This window comes from Seriola dumerili, unplaced genomic scaffold, assembly GCF_002260705.1.
Source record: "Seriola dumerili isolate Sdu_G_001 unplaced genomic scaffold, Sdu_1.0 BDQW01000331.1, whole genome shotgun sequence".
Lineage (NCBI taxonomy): Eukaryota > Metazoa > Chordata > Actinopteri > Carangiformes > Carangidae > Seriola > Seriola dumerili.
In genome coordinates, this window is record NW_019174586.1 from 7,312,427 (window position 1) to 7,336,027 (window position 23,601).

Below are 23,601 nucleotides of genomic sequence, written 5' to 3' on the forward strand. Positions count from 1 at the left end.
AGAGCATGAGAGAGAGTGAAGAGGATGAGATGGTGCACTTTTTATGTTGGAGGAATTTAATTCTTTCACATTGTCAAGCAGATGATTACATTTTCTCAACACAACTGATATTTGTTGCTCTAAAAGGGTCAAGGAGAGATGGATATAGTGGCAGAGGCAGCCAAAGTAAGCAGGCAGGCAACAGCGAATTTGAATTAAATCCAGCATACTTGTGAATAGGGCTGGAATCGAGAACCTGATCCAGTTGAGAACCGCCTCCAAATTGTGCAAACTATCCGACTTGCATATGTCCGAGGTTATCGATTCCTTTTATGGATGCCTGCATATTTTTCAGGCCGATGGGCCAAAACACTCACTATGCAAGGTCCCAGAATCCTGCTCATGTGAAAGTGTGTGTCAGGTTTTGGAACTATCCTTTTGGTCACGAAAAGAAATAAGGTAAACTTGTTCCCTCCTCCAACATTGATGTCAGCATACAGTAAGGCTAACGTTATAGGTGCTAGTTGCAGTGCATCTCTCTCTGAATCTGTTCATATTGATGTTCTATGTTCTTCCAGCCCTCTTCCAGGAGCTGTTTGTGACTTTGAGTCTGGAAAACTTACTTGGATTATTGATTAAAATATTGAAAAAGGATGCACATCTCTAAGGATATAAATCCACGACTGGTCAGCCAAGCCATAGTATAAATAGTATTCTTTATTAAAAAAATTCTAAAAGGAAATCTTGTAGAGCATGAGCCTGAAGCTGATAAATTAGTAATAAAGAAGCAGTCATAGCCTATAGGCTTGTGTTTACATTGTGTAGCCAGTCTGGTGTGGCAAAAACCTGTGTAGGCCTCCTTTTTTTCCACACAGAAATTTGATTGGAATTGAATGGTATCAATAAAATCTTATCAATTCCTATCCTTACTTGTGAAACAACATCTGCCTCTGTAAGGTAGTGCAATTTTCATCTTGTTTGATGGAAGCCATTTAAGAGCTGATGATAATATTCAGAGAGTTGGTAAAGGATTCTTTATGAATGACCTTTACCTGATCACAGAGCTCCTGTATAAAACATCTGAAAGAATCTGGGCTTGGAGCTTGAGAGTGGTTTATTCATAAACAAAAAAAAAAACACCAGTTACAGAGGAAATTTAAATACTGTACGTTCATCTTGTTTTATCTCTAAAACAATCAAAACACTGTGGAAAACAAGTTATGAAATGTGGCACTTTGTGTTCAGTATAGCAGCAAGATAAGAAAGTCTGTCAAAAAAAAAAAAAAAAGTTGTCACTTGTGTGGGAAAAGATCAGAGAGAGCATGAGAGAGAGTGAAGAGGATGAGATGGTGCACTTTTTATGTTGGAGGAATTTAATTCTTTCACATTGTCAAGCAGATGATTACATTTTCTCAACACAACTGATATTTGTTGCTCTAAAGGGTCAAGGAGAGATGGATATAGTGGCAGAGGCAGCCAAAGTAAGCAGGCAGGCAACAGCGAATTTGAATTAAATCCAGCATACTTGTGAATAGGGCTGGGAATCGAGAACCTGATCCAGTTGAGAACCGCCTCCAAATTGTGCAAACTATCCGACTTGCATATGTCCGAGGTTATCGATTCCTTTTATGGATGCCTGCATATTTTTCAGGGCCGGATGGGCCAAAACACTCACTATGCAAGGTCCCAGAATCCTGCTCATGTGAAAGTGTGTGTCAGTATTTGGAACTATCCTTTTGGTCACGAAAAGAAATAAGGTAAACTTGTTCCCTCCTCCAACATTGATGTCAGCAAATAACAGTAGGCTAACGTTAAGGTGCTAGCTTGCAGTGCATCTCTCTCTGATCTGTCTATTGATGTATTTCTTGGTCTATGTCTTACCAGCCCCTTCCAGGGCTGTTTGTGACTTTGAGGTCTGGGAAAACTTACTTGGATATTGATTAAATATTGAAAATGGATGCACATCTCTAAGGATATAAAATCCACGACTGGTCAGCCAAGCCATAGTATAAATAGTATTCTTTATTAAAAAAATTCTAAAAGGAAATCTGGTAGAGCATGAGCCTGAAGCTGATAAAATTAGTAATAAAGAAGCAGTCATAGCCTATAGGCTTGTGTTTACATTGTGTAGCCAGTCTGGTGTGGCAAAAACCTGTGTAGGCCTCCTTTTTTTCCACACAGAAATTTGATTGGGAATTGAATGGTATCAATAAAATCTTATCAATTCCTATCCTTACTTGTGAAACAACATTCTGCCTCTGTAAGGTAGTGCAATTTTCATCTTGTTTGATGGAAGCCATTTAAGAGCTGATGATAAATATTTCAAGAGAGTTGGTAAAGGATTCTTTATGAATGACCTTCACCTGATCACAGAGCTCCTGTATAAAAACATCTGAAAGAATCTGGGCTTGGAGCTTGAGAGTGGTTTTACATACCACAAAAAAAAAAAAACACAGTACAGAGGAAATGCAAATATGCTGGCTTATTCCCAACAGAGGAAGGCTCACTGTAATAATGAGAGGGGCGGAGAGAGACAAGTAGAGCCATGGGCCAAGAGCCGGCTGCCAAACAACAATAAAACGCACTTGTGTGTGATGGATCAAGCTGTGAGAGGAAGATGAAGGGCGAGCCAGGGTCAGATAGACAGAAATCCTCTGTGATCTCTCCCATCTTTCACAAAGACCGTCTGTGGTGTTACAGGAGACACTGAGGGGACACAGATGGCACAGAGGGAAGATACTATACACAAAGAAAACAGAGACAAAAGAAAGAAACAATGAGGGAAGGAGCTAGACATGGATGCATCATGAGACAGGGAGACCCTGGACACAGACATGGAAAAGGTCCCCCACTCTTATAGACTCGAAGCAGGGTCCCAGGGTCATTCTGTTTCTTTTTGTGGTTATTTTGCATCTCCTTGTAGTTGTTTTGTGTCTCTTTGTGGTTATTTTGCTTGTCTTTTTAGTCATTTTGCATCTATCTGGACATTTTGTGTCTCTTTGTATTTGTTGCGGGTTGTTTTTGTGGTAGTTTTGTGTCTCCATATGAGTTGTGTTGCATTCCTTTTCTTAACAATTTATGTCTCTTTTGGGCCATTTTGCATCTATTTGGAGTCTTTTCACATCTCTTTGTAGTTGTTATGTGTGTCTTTGTAGTTATTTGACAAGAAATGTCAACAGTGCCTTCAAAAAGAGACTCTGACCCCCACTGCTATCCTCTGGCCCCCTGAGCCTGTGCTTGGTAGGCCCCTGTAGTAATCTACCCATGGAACTAGAGGGTCTTACTGGACATCTGGGAGATGCCTGGTTGACCTCTAGAGCTTCTGCAGTGCATGGCTGGCTGAACACATTGGATCCCACTGCTAAACCAATTGAGAGAGGAGTTGGGGGTGATGGGAAGGGGTGAGGTGTGTTGTGGTGGGGTGGGGAAGCTCTGTGATTTAGGTGTGAACTGAGCTTTTCTCACATCTATCATGGTCAGGTGGAACGCTGAATGAACCTGAGCAGTCACCCATCCCTGCTTTTACTATAGCTTAAAGATGATGGAACACCAGAAACCTCCGGGGCTTCGGGAGAACACTGAAGGACGATATAGATTACTAAGGAAACAGTGCAGAGAGATTCACAGGGGAATGTAGTTCAGACTAGCACACCATTACTTTCAACTGTTTCACTTTGCAGGCTGAAGCTCACTGGCTTTTGCCTCCTCCTAAGAAATCAATTAAAGAATAGATTTACCAAACCTTATAGGAGTGTGACGACTGATGAGTATTTAAAAATCTCTCTGCCTCTCTGTGTGTCTCCTCCGCTATGGATCAATAGCTCTTTTATACTGTCTATAATTGAAATGCAGGGGGCCTGAGGTGCTTTAGTTGGCTTTAATTTCCTTGTTCGTTATGAATACAAATATAAGCCCAAGGATATCAGATCTCCATTCATCTATAAACACACATGCACACATTCCTTCCTCTATTAGCTGAGATACACTTTAGTTATATACAACATTTAATCACTCTATTCATCTGTAAAGATGATGCTTTTTACTCAACTAATCAATCTGCTGATTAGTATCTCACTGAATCAATGAATTGTTTGATGTATAAAATAACAGGACGTAGCTTCCCAGAAAGCAAATTGTTATTATCAAATGTGATGCTGCATTTAAACAACAGTCCAAAGAGGTCTAAAGAGATTCCGTATCTTATCATAGAAAATGAAGGAAATCAACAAATCTTTACATTTGAAAAGATCTGGCCAGTAAATATTTAGCATTTTCACTTGAGAAATGACTGAAACGACTGTTTATCAAAATTGTTGACAACGAATCTGCTCTCGGTGGACTAAAAGATTAAGTGACTAATATTTGAGAGACCATAAACTCTTTTTAAATGTAGCAATTAACTGAAATATAAAATACTCATTCAATACATGGCTATAAGTCAAGCCAATTCTTGGCAATCTGACTTTACTAAGGCCTAAAAAGACTAATAGCCTCTAACTACTTCCCATCTCTCCCCCTAGTTTTGTCAGGCACCTGGACACACCATCAGAGAAAGGCTAAATTACAGTTGGACAGAGGGGAAAAGTGGCGGCTGCATGGTAAAAAGAGGAGGAAAGAGCAAAAGGAGTGCAGGACCTTGTTAAAAGCCCCTTTGTGACAGCCAAGGAAAGGCTGCAGCTCTGAGTCATTAAATGTGGCTGAAGTTGTAGAGAGTGACTGGGGAAAAAAAAGAAGAGGAGGAAGAAACGTATGGATGGAAAGAAAGAGAGGGTATCAGAGGTGGCTGCTGCAAAACAAGGAGAGGAGTGTCGCTTTGGAAATGGAAGATCAAGTAGTTGATGTTGGTAAAAGGAAGAGTGAGAATGAGACAGAGCAACAAAAACCAACAATCAGTCTGTGAAATCGAAACTGCTACAGTCTCTTCAACCACAGTCTCTACTGGAACACTGAAAATCAAACTTTTATCCTGGTCTTATGAAATGAGTAAAATGTTGTAAAATGCAAAGAACATGAGTGAGACTAAAGGCTTGGAGGAACAATATCTATAGCTCAAATAACAGATTTAAGGAGGATGCTTTGTTACCATTTTGATTACCAACTAATGATTATCATTTTTTTTGTTCAAGACATCTAAACTGAACCAATCCATTCCCAAACATTTTTGTCCTACTCATCTATGGAAGTAGAAAAAAGATGCAAGTAAATAAAAACTATATATGGAAATATTAATATTATATTAAAAATGAATAACACAGTGAATAAGTGGGATGTTATTTCAATCAAATTACATTCTTCAAATACAAACCACAGATTTCCTTTCATCCACATAATTACTGCTGTGCCAATAAACACACTCAGACATTGTTACATTATCTTTACTTTGATTCTGCTTGTATGCTTATTGAGCATCACCAGTCTTTCTTTTTTTCATGTCAAAAACGTCTCCATCTTGTACTTAAAGTTATAATCCTTCATGTTTCAGTGTTGTTTGATTTGGCTGCACCTGTGGTTACAAAACGCGCTGTTTAATACAACAGCACAGACTGTCTGAGCAGCTTAAAAATACAACTGGTGTATCTCTTTATGAAGCAACCAATGAAAACTCAAGTGGGTTATAATAAGTTATCATAATTGCAAACTGATTTCCTGGTAGTTTTTTCACACATCAGCAGGACATGGTAAAAGGAGCTTATTACCATGCCGAGGAGTTGGTGTTGCACAGTCTGTCACCTGCGCCTCTTTATCTCACAGCTCACTGTAGCTGTTTTTCTTGGTCAATTACTCCTTAAAAGTGATTTACTGACTGAAAATGTTAAAAATGACAGTGTCATTTTTTTTCTAGCCACATGTTGCTGTCAACGCTAACCTCTGTGACAAATACATGGTTGTTTCCTGTGACCATTTCACAATAAAAGTCAGCACATTTTAAATGCTTTTTGATTTCTGTGAATCTCTCGAGTCTGTGAAGGACATTTAAATCCAGCATTGGAATGATGATGAAAACATATAAATATAGAGGTATTTACTTAATTTAAATACATTAAATGTCTTTTGCAGAGCAGACCATAAATAGTATCAAATACAGAGTTTAAGTTAATGAAAATCTCAAAGACTCTAAATTTCACGTTGTTTTGTTGCCTGAATAAAATCTTGTAAACGCAGATCTTTGCAGCATCCCTAGCATAAAACCGCTTTTGTTAGTTTCCTATACCTCTGCGCAGTCCAGGAGCAGTGTCCCCTACAGTTTCAGTTAGAGTTCAACAAGTGCTACTATCACAGAAGTTACATTCACATACGTATGAGTATGTACTCATGCAAGGAAAAGAACTCATGTCCGACAATTTAACAAAAATGATGGAAACATTTCTGTAACATAAAAAAGATTTCACCTCTTTGAGTCTTCAATCATTCGCACTGAGACTCGCAAACAGCACAAATGAATAATTCAACAGATGAAGCAGCTTATCACAGAAACTAATTCCTCTGGTGTTTGGAGGCCATAGTGGTGTAAGTCCGACAGTCACCACGCGCCTAATGAATAAGAGTGTAGATAAAATAGCTCAACAGCCTTTACATTTGGAAATAAGCTTTCTGATCCTTTAAATCTCCAGGCAACACTCAGGGATCAAGAAAATGTCCAGTTTGACTTCAATGCAGCAGAGTAGCACCGATACATTCACAAAGAGTTTCCTCACACATTTTTACATTTTTAAAATATTCCCCAGACACCAAATATAGCTCTACCAACAGTCGGTTCCTATGGGGAACAATCAGGTGCAAATTCAGTGTTTATTTTCTATTTTGGTTTCAATGTGTCACTTAATGAACTTCAAATAACTTCTCAGCTGCTAGTGTCGCACGTTTATCCATTCCTCCTCATATGACTTCACAAAACCTACATAATCTTCCGCCACACTGCCAGATTACAATAGAAGATGAGAAATGTTATAGGTGGATAAAAGATTTCATGTTACAGCCGGAGAATTTAATGGCATGGATTACCTCAAACAAAATGTACTTTGAATTGACTTGCAACTCAGGTTCCAGTGTGTCTACTTTGCTAGCTAATTTTGATTAAAAAGTAAAGTAGTATCTCTGCTCCCTCTTTCCAATGCTAAAAGCCCTGCTTTTAACAAGAGCCGTGAAAAAAAACTGCAAACCCTCTGATTAAGATGGAGTTGTCCTTGCAAGCTTTTGAGCGTTTCAAAGTCAACCCATCGAGGAGGGGAATCTAAAGCTGAGTGTCTGGGGAGCAGAAACACTGGAGGGAGAGGGCTCTCATTTGGCTTCAGTTCTCCTATGGCAGCCATGTTCCCCAGGCTGATGGATGAAGGGAGAAACTCATCTCATGACTAATTATTTATCTTCCCTCCAGAACTGTTGTGTCTGGGGGTTGAAAATAACACAACCCTCTGCTCTGACCAAGTAGTAAACAAACTAGAGTGATGGAGGTGACTGGAGTCTCCTCTTTTTTTCCCCACAACATGGTAGAGCAAGGCTACCATACATAGAGCCCACAGACAAAATGTGGCAGGTTATATATCTGCCTTCCTAAATGACGTCTGTTAGATTAAAAATAGTATTATTTTATAGTGAGTGGTTTTATTATGAGTTTTTTTAAGTATATCATTGGTGCCTGCCTGCCACTTTTTCAAGAATTCAACTTTGAAAGAATTAGAACATGTAATTTACTTGAATTAATTTCAATGAAACCCATATCGCTCAATCCTCACTTGAAATTTGTTGTTGTGATAAAGTTACTGTGAGGAAGTTCAAGTTTTAATAGGCAGCAAAAAGCTTTACCTTTATTTACAGCTTTTCCATCCATCCAAAAGAGTCACGATTATCAGTTCAGTACGTTTTACTTCTTTCCTCTGTTTTTTGTTATTGAGGAGAACAACATCCTCACTTGGAGAATACAAAAGGGCACTGCTCCCCACAGTTTATGAACACCCCCTGCAGGAGTGTACGACACAGCCTGTTGCCCTATTACATTGTCAATTCACACAGGTCATATGTTCAAAATTTTCCCCCACATTTGAATGGTAGTTCAGATCTCAAGAGACAGCTCTATTGCCAATACTGAAAGACATTATGATTTACAACTTGTAATACTGAGCTAGCATAAAAGCTATTCAACTGAGTGTCCAACTAGACCCTTCAGCAGGTCAGGGCCTTTTGCAGGCTGGTCAAGTTCTCTGAAAACCATTTCTTTATGCACTTTGCTTTGTGTGTGGGGACATTCTCGTGTTGACACAGGAAAGGTCTTCCTTCAATTTGTTGCCATAGAAGCACACTCGTATCTACAGCATGATGAATATGATGTAGCATTATAAAAGGGCTATTTGTAAGTTTTCTCTGTCGCTGAATCTGGTTTCTTGTGTAGAGTAGGTGGTGGTGATGGCCAAGAGCTTCAGCCATCATTACATGTACAAGACCAGAGGTTATAATACGCCCTCTGAACAGAGCTTCTTTTTCAGGGCAGCCTGGATGCTACAGTTACTCGGTATGGGAAAGTAATGAGTTCGGCCACACCAAGGCTAGTGATAGAAATAGAGGCAAAACAAGAGTTTGCCTGTTGTTTGTGGTTTGGTGTTGCTTTCCCCCCCTGGAGACAGCTCTTGGTGAGTAAAAGAATGAACTTTGATGCTGAACTGATAACATTTCCTCTTGAGTGATAAGTAAACAGCTGTTTATGCTAATGCTGGCTATGTAGCAATAGCAAAATTTACAAACAGCTCCTTTAAAAGATAGCCTGAGATACTTTTTTTAAAATCCTAATACAAAGACTAAAAGCCAGTGTATACTAAGGCCAGGTAGCCACACCATTTTGAACAACTGCACTGTAACAAATGGGAGACAAACGCCACAGTTGTTCTGTGCAAAAACGCATTCTGAAGCTAATATCATGATACATCCTCCTGGCAGCTGCATGTAAGTTAGTAGACGGCACAAACAAAGAGAAATAAAACTAAACAAGACTGTCATAACGTAAATACCACATTTTTGCACTAGGTCATTTTTCCCCATCTTTTACTGCTCAGTTGCTCTACAAACGGTATCACTTCACAAGTATGGAGAAGACGACTGATTAGAGGGATTAATAACTATTTCAGTGAACATATTTCATGTGAGTTTTTAATGAAAATTGACAGAACGTTTCTTTACAATCTCCCTTAATTCAAGGGATTAGAAGCTCAGTATGTGGAAAGTGATGTCCACATGCATTTGGCCATGCATCTTAAAATAATATAATATAATTGTGTTTTGTTAATAGTGATGTTCTCTAATTACTCAATGTAACCTGTAATCCACCATTCAGAGAATACCACAGTATAACACTTGGCCCACAGAATGTGCTGCGCAGACCTGGCTTTACTGTAGATTTACACTCAGTTTAAAACTGAGCAGACACCAACCAGGAGGCATTCACTTCTAGTAGAGGTAGGTCTGTCCTCCAGCACTTTGAGCTCCTTCAATATCTTATTCATGTATTCAAGGTGAGAGGAGAGAAGAGCAGCCAGTGAGAGCCCAAAGGGTCAAACAACAGGGGTGAAGGGGGGGGGGGGGGGGGGGGGGGCGGCGGCACTGGTGGTTGAGAGATGGAAAGGGTGAGAAGAAAAAAAAAGAGAGACAAGAAAAGCCCTGACTCCCTCTCATCATTCGATGAACCTATCATCCTGCAAAGAAGAAGGGCTTGGGTCCTGGAGCTCCACACAGACCTGGATCAAAGGCAATCCCCGTCTGATCCAAATGTCGTTTGAATGTTTTATGGTAGGCACAGCATCGAGGTGATGCTTGAATAAGACGTGGCTCAAGAGAGCTCTGATCAGAGGTGGTCTGTCATTTTCAGATGAAAACATTATATTGGGGTGCGTTTTTTCTCTCAACACATAAACTGTATATATATACTGTGGGTATGTGTGTGTGTATATATTTATATATATATATATATACATAATTCATAATACTGATAAAATAGTCCCATTCCCTTTACAGTACGCCTTGATATCATCAGTCACTGGATTCATAAATGGCTACTGAGGCTGCACCAGCTATTCACATTCACATAGGAAGACTACAGCAAATATACAACTGTTGAATAATGGAGCACTCAAATACTGAGGTATGATGCATACACCATACACCCACGTTTACACACAAACATATCCACTTTAAGTGACGTACCACACCATATGGAGGTTAATTCATTTGTGTCATTGAAAGGTTAAGCGCATTGTATCACTCGCATCTTTTTTTTCCAATTTATCAAACATCAGCCCTTTTTTCATATGCACACACCTACATGTGCATTCAATCATACATGAACGCACAGGAACCTACACACAAACACAGATTCTTTCAGCTCTGACAACAGCCTCCAAGGATGCAGAGGAGCTGTTGCTTTCAAAGACTTGTTTCCTCAGAGGAGAAAGCACAGGATGAGTGTATTTACAGTTTATTATGCAAATATCACCACTAAGCACTCTCATATAATGCAAATGCACATACATGTGTGCAGCATGTTGTGCTATCTCAGAACTTTCATTTCATTTGTGCTCCATACTGTACATGAAAAATATTTCTGAAGAACTAACACTGTAGATGTATCAACAAGCAAAGAATAAAATGAGTAATACACACTGAAAGGAACTTGCTGCTCATACAGCTGTATACATTTTGATGTGAGATTTGATTTGGGGTCACATCCTATGTTTCTAAGCTACTATGGCTCTGGAAAGAAAGAAAAATCTCTCTAAATGTGGGTCACTAGATAACTGAGCATGTAATGGGTTAACTTGCTGCATTTATAAAAGGAAATGGGAGGGAACCGGCACTCTGACGTCAATACTGAAAGAGAAACTAAAAGACGAGGAGTAGAGACGCATGCTTTTAATTTCTTTTACAAGTCTGAAAGGTTAAGAGAAGCCTCATACAACAGGTAAAGTTGCATTTTGTCAAGTTTACAGTCCTGTCTTTTGTGTAAACTAGTGTATGTCCATAATTTATGACTGACAACTTCTTATCTAGACTCAAATTATGCTGCTTTAACTTTTTCTTTATTTGTCCTTATACTTTCTAGTTATGGCTTGTTCCAGTAGTCTAATAGCTGAACAAAACTTTGTTTGTTCCATCTGCCTGAGTGTGTTCACTAAACCAGTGTCGATTCCCTGTGGGCACACCTTCTGTTCTGAGTGTATCACAAACTACTGGCACAGTAGAACTACATTCCCGTGTCCACTGTGTAAAGAGGAGTTCTGCATAAAACCAGTGCTTCGGGTTAACACTGTCATTCAGGAGATGGCTGAACAGTTAAAAAACAAAGTTGGAGAAACTTCCGGTACCTCCGAACAAGCAGGAAATGGGAGTGTACTCTGTAGTATGTGTTCAGGGGCAAAAGTCGCAGCCCTGAAGTCCTGCTTAGTGTGTTTCATGTCTTTCTGTGAAAAACATCTGGAGCCTCATCAGAAAATTCCAACCCTGAAGAAGCACAAGCTGATCAACCCAGTCGAGAACCTGGAGAGCAGGATATGTAAGAGGCATGACGAGCCTTTGGACCTGTTTTGCAGGGTGGATCACGAGTTTGTGTGTGAGGTCTGCAAAAGTGACCATAAAACTCATATGATAGTGCCTCTAGAGGAGGAGGCTCAAATGAGAAAAACCCTGCTGGGGAACGAAAAGACACACACAGATAAGATGATCGAGGAGCGTCAGCAGAAAATTCAAGAGATTCAAAACTCAATGGAGGCTAGTAGAAATAATGCAGCAAAGGCACTGTCATGCAGCTTGCATGTGATGACTGCTCTGGTTGCCTACATTAAGAGAAGCCAAGCTGAGCTGACTGAGGTAATTGAGATGAAGCAGAAAAAAGCTGGAACAGAGGCAGAAGGATTCATTAAAGAACTGGGGGAAGAAATTATGCAAATAAATCAGAAAAACGTGGAGCTTAATCAGGTCTCACTTGCCAACGACCCCCTCAAATTCCTCGAGAATCTCCTCTCTCTTACCATCTCTAAGCCCCAGGTTAAGGACTGGTCTAATGTGACTCTTACCAGTGACGAGTTTATAGAACAGGGAGCCCTGGCCAAGCTGCAGACAACAGTCATGAGAGAAATAAGTATGCTGTGTGATCCCGACTTGAAAGAAAAGCAGCGGCATGCTGTAGATGTAACTCTGGATCCTGACACTGCAAACCCCCACCTCACTGTTTCTGCAGATGGGAAACAAGTCATACATGGAAACAGAAAGAGGAATGTCCCGAACAAACAGGAGAGGTTTGACCATGTCCTTAACGTCTTGGCAAAGGAAGGTTTCTCCTCAGGAAAATTCTACTATGAGGTCCAGGTGAAAGACAAACCACAATGGGATTTAGGGGTTGCAAGCCAGTCCATCAACAGAAAGGGAGATATTCGACTTAGCCCCAAGAATGGCTACTGGACTATTTGGCTGAGGAAGGGAAATGAGTTTACAGCCAATGCAGGCCCTGCCATTACCATCCCTGTGAGGAAGATGCCTCAAAAGGTTGGGGTGTTTGTTGATTATGAAGAGGGCCAAGTTTCCTTCTATGATGTAGATGTCAGGGCTAACATCTTCTCCTTCACCGAATGTAACTTCACCGAGAAGCTCTTTCCTTTCTTCAGCCCCTGTGATAATGACGAGGGCAAGAATTCAGCCCCCTTGATCATTACTCCCGTCAAACACAACAGCTGAGTTTTTTTTTTTTTCTGGGGTTTGTGAAAGAGAAAGAGAAAGGGAGAAAGATCACAATAGTAGAATTTTGACATGTTTTTATCTGTGAAACTCCAGTGTGTCATTCTGGTTGTCCCATCCATCAGCGTCAGTGTCACCTGTCACACAGACAGCTGTAGATCACCAACAGAGTCCACATGCAGCCATCAGGACATTCACTATACACATGGACTGACGGACAGACAGACACACACCTCTGACAGACACTGATATAGCCATGCATCTCCCTGGGTTACAAAAAGAAATCTTTATGAGCTGACCATTAACTTTGATACTTTAAAGCTGCTCCTGCGCACCACCATGGGCTCACAAATACCAGAATTATTTATACAAGCAGGTCAAATAGAATTTACAAATGATTCATACCATTTGTTTTGTGCTGCTCTCAGTGCCACATATCAGGACTTTTTCATAATGCCGTGATGGATGGTCCTAAAAGACTCTTATTATTCAGTTCTTCTAATGTGGCTCTGGATAATAACCGTTTTCTCCACAAATGAATGTGCTCAGTTAAAAGGTTAGTTATTAAATTGATCAGCCACAACACTGGAGCCTGACTGGCACATAATGCCCTGTCCTCTAATTAAAATTAGCCAAACGTGCAGGTGCAAGGCTAATTCAAATGTGGAATATCTGCCTGATTAGGAGAGACTTCAGTAACTTTTTATTGAGCAGAGTCAAATTAAATCTGTTTGTTCCTTTTTTTTTTTCTTTTTTTTTTTTTTTTTTTAGAGTTGTATATCTTTATTGTTATGATGCAGGTCTATTGAGGGTGTGCTTCTTAAATAAATCTCATCTGGTCATCAAGCAGCAAAAAGAGGTTTGGGAGACAGGAATACCAAAGCCCGTCACACTGGCCCATTGGATGTTGAATCATTTAGATGCCAGTAAAGCGGGTAGCCGTAAGATGAAAACCATATACTGGATCTTAATAATTACATGATATTTTACCTTGATAGTCATGCATTTTTGACGTTATTGAATTAGATCAAGACAACCCTGTAATCTGTTCATTAAAGTTAGTGATTCTCTAAGTGATTCATGATACACGTGTGAGAAAGTGCTGACAGACTATATTAGGGCTGAAACAATAAGTATAGTCATCAACAGTAAGTTTACAGAAATTTTGACAATCATTAATAAAAAAGAAAACGATAAATATGACTAAATGTGAAAATTTGTTGCTGTACTCCACTATGTACCATTGTTAATTGAATATTTTGACTTTTGGTAAAAAAAAAAGAAAAAAAAAGTAATTTTTGAAGATGCCACTTTGTATTTTCTATTTTTTCTGACAATTTTTGGCTCTTTTAAATGATTAACTCTAAAAATATGAAATAATAAACACATGAATGATGAAAATGTCGCTCTCGTCTGTATACAGTACTGTGTTTGAATGGATACTGCTGGATACTGCTGTGTGTTGAATTGAATGAAAAGTATGTCAACTATCTAATGTTTGCCTGAATGTCACTGAAAATAAAAAATTAAAAAAAAAAAAAAAAAAGGCATTTAAAAAGTTGTATCCAGTCATTTTTTCGATTTCTTTATCTGGGCATACACTTGATAAACACTCACAAGAATCTAAGAAATCCTGCCAGAAGAGAAAGACACTGAAAACTGAATTATTTCAATATGCAATTAAAGTGCATCTGTCACTTTGCAGAATATAAACACACATTAGAGTCTCTTGGCAGCCTGAGATTCCCACAACATATACTTAGCAATTTTGGAGCCACCACTTGCAAAATAATCAGTTAAGTTTCTTCCCCCTACAATTTGAAAAACAAAAGAAATGTTAATTTTGCCTTTTGGAAACAAGGGAATGAGATTTTAATGATTTGACATGGATATTTGCATGGCCTTGTCTCAAGTGATAACAAGTTATCTGCAGAATGGGAACAGGCATATGCAGGTGGTGAATAAATCTCATGAAACCACAGCTTTGTCCCAATCCAGAGCAAGACAGAGGTCCAAATCATTAATAACATGCAACAGGCAACTTGTTAACAGATATTATTCAGGAAAACAGTCCAGCATCTTGCAGCAGTATTCAGCTGGTACATCTCAGAACAAGGATAGCAAACTCCCAAGGGAAAAAGGTACCGGTGCACACTTTGTTCTTTGTATGATCATGTGCTTTTATTGTTACTGTTACTATTATTGAAGTTAATTTTGCAATTATTATCTTTATCTTGTTCTTATACTTAACTTTCCTATTTTCTTTACTATTTTGTCTTTCTTTTGTTTTGTTTTGTTTTCCTCTCTATGCTGAAAGGCCAGGAACACACTGGATGCATCGCAGCTGCAGAACGTCTTGGTTGTCATTTCGACGCCCATGTTAACGGGTTAGAGCGGAAGCGTGCACCTCCCAGCAAAAATAGATAGGGAAAAGGCCTGTTGATGTCATATTGAAATCATATCAGCAAAATAACATAAAACTTTCACCCTCTACGATTGTTTTCTACGTCTCAGCTGAATCTGAATATGATACAGACATGAAAAATTATAAATATATTTTTTAACCATTTTAGCAGCTGCATGTGGAGACGGAGGGTCTTTAATGATGTTTTCTGTCAAAAATAAATCAATAAATTAATGTATAATTAAGAGAAATCCAACATTCCAGTAGCCTGCAAACTGTATGTAGAGAGATAGAGCTGCAGTAGTAGTGACGCAGCAGAGACACAGCCGGTGTGAACACACACACGTGCTTCTCTGCAGCAGTTCAGTGTCGTCAGCGTTTAATAGAATACAAAACACAGCAGATTTTTAACTCTGATGGAGACACAGTTGTGTTTGCACTATTAAAGGCTGCAAGTCAATCAGCATGCTCAGTTCCCTTTTCCCTTTGAAGATATTATTATGGAGCAAAGAGAAGGTAGGGATTCTACATCTTGCCTAAGCACACATCAAGAGCAGGTGCTCATGGTCAGTGGTGGAAGTATTTAGATTAGATCTTTTACTTCAAAGTGTATAAATACTCCATAATCTCACTTAATTAAAAGTACATGAAATGTAATTAAAAATGTTACCTCATGTCTTTTGTTATATGAAGTTAGCACGCTAGCCTTGGCCTGTCTCATCACTTTCTGATAGCGACTCACTGTAGCCTCCAATCTGCCCTGAAGACGTAGCATAGCTCAGAGGGCATTCTATAACCTTTTGTATTATACATTACAACAGTTGCTGAAGCTCTTGTCAAGCAACAAACACCAGCACCCGCTCCCGGGAAGAAACCACGTTCAGTGGCAGAGAAAAATTACAAATAGCACCTTTAAATGAATATGGAACAGATTCAGATATACTTCCCTCACAGGCCTTTCTTACTGCGGCTCTTACAATGGTGGCTTTTTAAACTATGTATCCTTTGACCGACAGTCACCCAAACCTGAATGAACTGCAGTAAAAGCCACAGAATTATCAGTTGTGGTTTAGTAGCTCTATTGTATTCGAAATGTGCTCCCGATTAATACTATCATTATAACAGGCTCATTATAAAGTGTGCATGACACTATTCAAAAAATGACAGTTTCACCAGTCTAAAGGTGTCAATTTGAGAAGCTACTGATGCAGTCAGTGAGTGAAGTCACGTTTCGCCAGCACACCAGCAGCTTTTTAACTCCTCATTCTGTTGACTTGCCTTTGTTTAACCACAAAATAAATGCAGGGAGAAGGCCATCCTGGACATCCTGGACTGCTGTGAAATGCTGATACCAATAGAAAAAGGAAAATTCAAGCAGTTTTTATGGGGACCTGAGGCAGTCTTTGTCATGCACTGTTTGAAACCAGACACTGGTGAGGAGAAGCGCATGAGAGAATAATGAAAAGTGTGGTATGTACCTTTAAATGGAGCCTGTACAAATGAACCACAATGAGTTTACAATTGAAATAATGTGTTTGAGTCACCAACCCAAAGACACAAAGATTTCTATTCACCATACCTTCATTAATTACTTTCCACTTATTAAATACTGTAGCTGTATTCACTGGCAGCCTTGGAAACAGTGACTGAAAATAGTTTGGGATATACACCTGCAAAGTGTTGAACAATTGTGTCTCCATTCTGCTGTGTATAATCTCATCACTGTAGTTTTTAATACCTGCAGTCTGTTAATCAATAACTATTAAACTGGAATTTCTCAACCTTGAATGAGCCCTGACATCTGACAGATAAAATAAAATAAAATCAAGATATACTGTGTATTTGACAATTTTTGATATATTGCTTGGTATATTTGTAGCCGTACTAGAGGTGTCAGTCAGGTACACATTTTGATTCTGAGTGAAATCAACAACTACAGGATGGATTGCCATGAAATTTCACATTCATGTATTCAACTTTGGTAATCTGTCTAAGGTTTTCGTAAGAGTCATTCTGATGTTTATTACACTTTTGTTAGAATTGATTAGATTATAAATAACAATCTCTTGGTACACTGGTCTGGGTAATTACACTGCCTTAATGATATGTTTGACAGTATGTGAAAAATACGAGTATATCAGGTGGTGTGTGTGGGAGTCTGTGTGTCTGCAGGTGCACATGCCTTTTGTCCTACAGTATGTGTATCTAATGAAGTGCCAGATACAATGAGATAAATCTATCCATTAGTGTCCCTTAACGAGACTAAATCCACATGGCTGCTAATGAGTTGGTGCATCAGTCGTCCTCAGAGAGGACCTGACTGGAGATGGAGGCGACCCGGAGACGGACAGAGTCAGACCCTCTAAGCCAGTAAATCCACAGCTGCAGCTGTTGTAGACCTCCATCATTTAGCTGCTGGTCCTTCAGGAAGTGACTTCAAGCTAGCAAGCAGCAACAAGTGATTAGACAGTGGAATCATAGCCAGCACAGGGAACCACTAATCATCTGTAATCATTGATCTGCCTTTACTGGGCCAAACTCATTAGCCTGATGGAACAATGCTCTGTAGAATTCTGTTGTTACTGGGCTATTATTAGCTTTCAAGCTACTGCTGTGATAAACATATGTTCTCTACCCTTGCACGACATACCATGAAACAAAACATGGCTAATGTAACAGTATAAGGCTGAAATGATTACTCAAAAAACTGGAGGTATTCAAATAATAAAAGGCTCAATTCAAATTCTTTGCAAGTCAGTGTGCAAGAACTGATGCTGTGTTCTGACCATACAAGTTGAAAATGGAAAAAAGAGAAACAGAGAAAGAAAAAGTCCACCAGTAAAAACACCAGAAACTATCGAAGTTTTGGGAGCATCTTAATTTGAAGGCATGGCATACACAGTTCAAGCCTCTACTGCCTTCACAACTGGAGCATCGTGCCAATTATAAGAAGGATAGAAGTAGAACTACAGTGGCAGCAGAACATGAGATTATAAAAAACTGCAGCCTTATAAGAGTATAAGCAAAATAGCATGTACCAGAAAGCCCTTCTAAATGTCGAATTTGCTGTATTAGCATCAGTCATCTCAGAAATGTACAGTTGTGCATCTAAGTCAAGCGGCAGCTTCGTTACCAACACAATAAATCAAGTAATCAGACTTGCAGACTACAACATGATCACATACTGTAAACTCTATGTGTTGGAGGTTTGGTAAAAAAAAATCTAAATTAAACTGAGAGCATAGATGTCCATTATTGTGACAAGTTCATTTTTGCAGGCCAGGAAAAGAGATTTTATTCACTGTATGCTGTCCATTCCATTAGAGGTGATCTAGATGTGCTTAACATTGAACGGACATGAAGTCCGTTTCTCGGACAATGTTGTGTTTCACAGTTTTTGAGATGTGTTTCAATACATACACCCTAAATACACTGATTTCAACAAGAATACATTAAAATCATGTGAAACACCTTAAAAGGTTTCCTCGAAGGTGTGAGTAAATAAACACCAACTATAGCAGGAGATATCATCATGATAGTATTGCACTTATACTCTGTTAATGGCACCTTTATGATAAAAGTGTTCATAACTCGACTAACTGACGGAGAAAGAAAAGTAATGGGTGAGTGACTTTGCTCTCTATCTCTAAGATGGAAAGAAATACGACTGGGTGGCTTTTCCAGTGACAGATCAGATTTTTGCTCCACAAAGGCTTTGATCTTAAGGCTTTCTGACAGGCTTTAATCTGAGCAGACCACACACCCGCACAGACATCTTTTCATTGAAGCCCACAACATACAAAATGGACTCCATTTATTTCCACCTGTCTGTTTGTGGTTTTGAGAAGATCAGTGCTGCAGAAAACTCTTCCAGGGGACAGTGTGGTTGATAAATAACATGAAAGTGTCTTTAAAAAGGGAAAGTGTAAAACCATGCAAAGCTCATCTGTTTTCCTTTACACACAAATTGTGGCTAGTCATACTGTACTCTGCTTTGTACACCCATTGTGGCTGTTGTCACAAAGGTTATTCATAAATAATTGCGCCTGCTGCGCCTTCTCTTTCAGCTGTTTCCACTGGATTTGTTAGTGCAGGTGGACGTCTACTTGAAATTCAGATTTTGGAGCGAGGAATGCGAACATGTTGAAAACTGAAAAGAAAATAATTTTACTCATCCTAAAGCACGCTTGGTTGTATTATCAGAGCATGAAAAAAATAAAATAGCAGCACCCGAATGAAAAGAAGCAGCCTGTAATCTGAGAGACAACTGACTGAAAGCCCAAACAAAAAATGGCAAAAGAGAGAGGGGAGCTACAGACCTGCCAAGCAAGACCATATTTCTACATACTTCACTTGCTGTTATTTTACTTCAGTTCATCATTTTTCAGCAGGTTTACTAGGTGGGGAATGTAAAGTTCACAAAATCACTTAAATTTTAAATATGGTGTACTTGTCCAGGTGTGGAGGAGAAGGTCGTTTAACTGTGTAAAGCAGTGACGCATGTCCGCCCAGGGGGCACAGGAAAGTTGGAGGGCAAGTTGAAAGGCAAACAAGGTATTTTTAAACTGTTATCTGATCTGATTGCCACAATTTGAGTCAAAATGAATTTCTAATATCTAAAATCATATGAGACACAATTTAGATTCAGGATGTAATTTTCAAAGTCAAAAATGAATGAACTTTCATAGATCCACTTAGAAATCTCAGAGAAAAAGACACTGAGAACTTGACTGAGAATCATTACGTTTTTCCTCAGTGTCACAGTAATCCAGTGATAGTTGTGTGTGCATTTCCGGATACATGCAAACTGCCAATAGCTAATTCGGCATACTTCTACTCAAGTAAGACAAAGAACCATCGTGGAAAAATCCTTTACCATAAATGTTTTCACATTAGGGTGCCACTGTCCTACTTTTGTCTCAGGGGGGTCCACTCTGCCAGACATTAAAACCAAAAACAAATAACAAATTATTATCCTGTGTTCTCTCATGCTATGAATTATTAGTTTGGGCTCAAAGCTTTGTACTATAATATACTAAAATATACTCCAAAGTTCTCCCTGTTGTGTCTGGACCTCCTTGTAAACCCACACTAAAAACTTTCCCATGTCTCCAGTCATACTGTTGGAAGGCATAGTTCAAGTTAAGTTTCCCCTCTATTACGTCAATTATGTGTGGTCTGTATATGCTGTGTGAAACAATTTGTTGTTGGTAAAATCCTGTGCTCTGTGCTTTCCACTGCTGCAGCATAATAAACATAACTTTTCTGCTTAAAGCGAAATCTGCCTCAGACACCAGCTGATTCAACCAAATGAGAAAATTTGCTTGCTACAAAAAACTCACATAGAGTGACTGGGAGAGAAACAAAAACATAACTAAAAACAAAGACATTACTAGAAAATATAAAGCATTTTATCCATATCACCTATTATTAAAACTAAAGTAAGATGAAAACTGTATGTACTGTTCATCCATCCATCTTGTTTTTAACTGCTTACCCCTTATGGCTATAGGAGGGCTTGAACAGATCCCAGCATGCATTGGGTGAGAGGCAGAATACACCCTGGACAGGTGTAGCAGTATCAAGTAGATGTGTGGATGAAAATATCATAGTCATCTACTCTTTCCTTTCAATATGGAGAAACAAATTATATGTCTGAAATGAAAAGAAATCTCAGCTGCCTACAAGCATCAACTTTTGTTTGTTGAAGATTTAAAGGGACAGAACTCGCAAGCTCAACACTGTTGTTGACTGAGGAGAAATGTTATTTACCTACATAACTGGTAAAGCTAGCCAGCAGTGGGACTTAAAGAAAGATGGGTCACGTGCAGATTCTCCCCAGGTGGACTACCTTATCTCTACCTGTGGGAATTACATTTATTATAACGCAAAGAGCACACAGATATCGTCTTCAATGGAGCTGTTGGCAACTGACTTTGGCAGGAGAAAAATGAGCCATTTAGCTGGCCAGTGCGAGGATCCACAGGCCATGTTCGACTAGAAGCAGTACCAGTGAGTCAGCTCTGCCCTGCAAGTACTGATATGAGTTCATTTGGAGCCCCTGTGTATCGCTGCCAGATTATAAATCCAGACCAATTAGTGTCACCCTGACAGATGAGAACATGGAGTCACACCTCTCTGTTTTAAGGGCCCTCTTCTTCCTACTGCTCATAATGCAGTTAATTAGACAGCTACTCTTTAATTAGACAGCACACTGGCCCTGATTGAAACTGGGCTCATTGGGTGAAAAATTGCACGTGGCAGAGACACACACAGACATACAGACAGACAGACAGACAGACAGACAGACAGACAGACAGACAGACAGACAGACAGACAGACAGACAGACAGACAGACAGACAGACAGACAGACAGACAGACACACACACACACACACACACACACACACTTACACAAAGACCATGTGTTTGTGACAGCTCGTGTATAACAGGTCAGGATGCGTGAGCGAGCCAAAGCCATGTGACTTTTTGATTGACGGCACTGTTGGCATGGTGAGAGGCAGGCGGATGTGAAATCTCCGCTGTGCAACTTCCTGGTTTTAGCCGTGTGACCTCCAAACAGTCCAGGCAAGCAGAGCCGCAGGCTACAGCAAGCTAATCAAAAACAGCAAAGACCAAACAAGGCTACCTCTTTCAGACTGTCTCAAAATAACAGGATTAAAGTTTATCTCTCACCAGCAGTTATTTGATGCTGCTAGCATGTAAATTACATTCTATCAGGCGACATCCAACCAGACAAAGCTGGCAACTGTAATTCCAGGTAGGGTCTGTGTAGCACATGCAGAATAGTATTGGAGTATTGTTGCAAAACTAGTGAGGACAGGTGTCTTTACTCTTTAGTGCCATCGTGGCAGTGTAAGGTAGTACTGTCAGTACCTGGAGCCAGGATGGTTCTTTTCGTCTTTTTGCCATTTCCAACGCTGTTTTCAGCAGGACGCTCTGTCACCAGTGGCCCGTTGGAGCTGTTGAAGGGAGTAGGGTTGCTGTTGGTCGCTGGATCAAAGGGGAGAGCGTTGAGTCCTAAAAGTTGCCAACAAGAACCATGTTAGATGAGATGAAGCAGCTGTGTTCAACTACCACAACAATGTGCATCTTAAAGAGCAGCTGTTTTAGCTTGAACAACACCCCCTTCACAAATTCAAAAAGTATATTTAAACCCACAGAGACCCCACTGCCCCTCAACCACCCCTACAGGGCAGAGTGACATGAAAGAGTAGGTAACTTCTGTTACATCAGAGACTAAAACCAGGATTAACTGATAGTTAATTAAATGAATGGTTACTCTAACTCAAAAAACTTAATTTAGTGATACTCTAGAGACGTACATTCAATGTGTAACTAAGATTGTGCTTTCTCATGGTATAAAATTGCCATTATTACCACGTCTGCAGGGATTTGTCTGAGCTCTTTGATCAATATCATTGACTCATCAAATGCTCCAAACCGTGTAACTATATCCTTCCATAATCTGACCTTCTGACACACTGGTTGTTCATTTTATTGAAACAAGCTCTGTAACATTGCAGCTAGTGAAAACTGAGCTGGGTGGAGTGGTTGCCATACAATTAACTGTCTCATGAAGATGCTGAAAACTAACTTCATGCACTGGAAACACACATATAGTAACAAAACACCTTTGCCCCTTATTATTTTTTTTAAAAATGAGAGATGTTACAAAATTTAAAACAAAGACAGATAAAGTCTGGAATAATGTGAAAACAACTGATCAAAAGTCATTAGATGAAGTAGCATTTCCCTTCCAGCAATGTCCAAAAAAGTTCCTGAAAACATGACAGTCAGAGGATGAGATATAATGAACAAAAAAGAAAAAAACATCAAAGATGCTGAATTCTAATGAAATATTTCCATCCTGAGATGCTGGTGTGAGTTTCTAGATCTTATCACAAATGTATTATTAATGTGGGCACACTGTCCCCACACACACACAAACACAAACACACACACACACACACACACACACACACACAATATGACTCATCATACTATAAAAATGTCTGGGCTTTAATGCCTCCTGGTTTCGAGCCCATATTCTGTTCTATATATTCGTAAATATTAACCTGCTCATTTTCTTATTTTTCTGTTGGTTTAACACGATACAGAGCAGAGCAATAAATAAAGTCATATCCTTAAGTGAAGGTCAAAATATTAAAGAGGAATTTATTTACAAATCCCACAAACTGAAAAGCAAATAAGATCTGAACCATCAGCTAAAAAAATATAAGGAAACACATATGCTTATTTATACATACTTCTGAGGAGGCCTTGGGAGACACCAGTTCCATACCAATGTAAAAAGCACCAGCGTAAAAAGCACGTGTAAGAGTGAGTGACAAATGACATCATTTTGGCTCCTTACAGATCTCAGATAATGATAGCAAGAGTTTTGACAATTATTAGATGGATGATGTATGTTTACATTTTCATTTAAAAGTTAACATAATTTATGTGATGTTCACTTTGCAATG

General features: G+C 39.3%; 1 protein-coding gene and 1 pseudogene across 1 annotated transcript; one reads left to right on the top strand and one right to left on the bottom strand.

The window, feature by feature from the left end:
• LOC111232590 overlaps positions 1 to 23,601 on the bottom strand; it is a 193,267-nt pseudogene that overhangs the window by 118,882 nt on the left and 50,784 nt on the right.
• LOC111232424 (E3 ubiquitin-protein ligase TRIM21-like) lies at positions 10,843 to 14,014 on the top strand. Its single transcript, XM_022759934.1, has 2 exons — positions 10,843 to 10,921; positions 11,063 to 14,014. The coding sequence occupies exon 2, from the start codon at positions 11,065 to 11,067 to the stop codon at positions 12,688 to 12,690; it is 1,626 nt and encodes a 541-aa protein (XP_022615655.1). The 5' UTR covers positions 10,843 to 10,921; positions 11,063 to 11,064; the 3' UTR covers positions 12,691 to 14,014.

Bases quoted from the DNA above. Each gene is read 5' to 3' on its own strand.
- LOC111232424 (XM_022759934.1), top strand. From the start codon at position 11,065: ATGGCTTGTTCCAGTAGTCTAATAGCTGAACAAAACTTTGTTTGTTCC.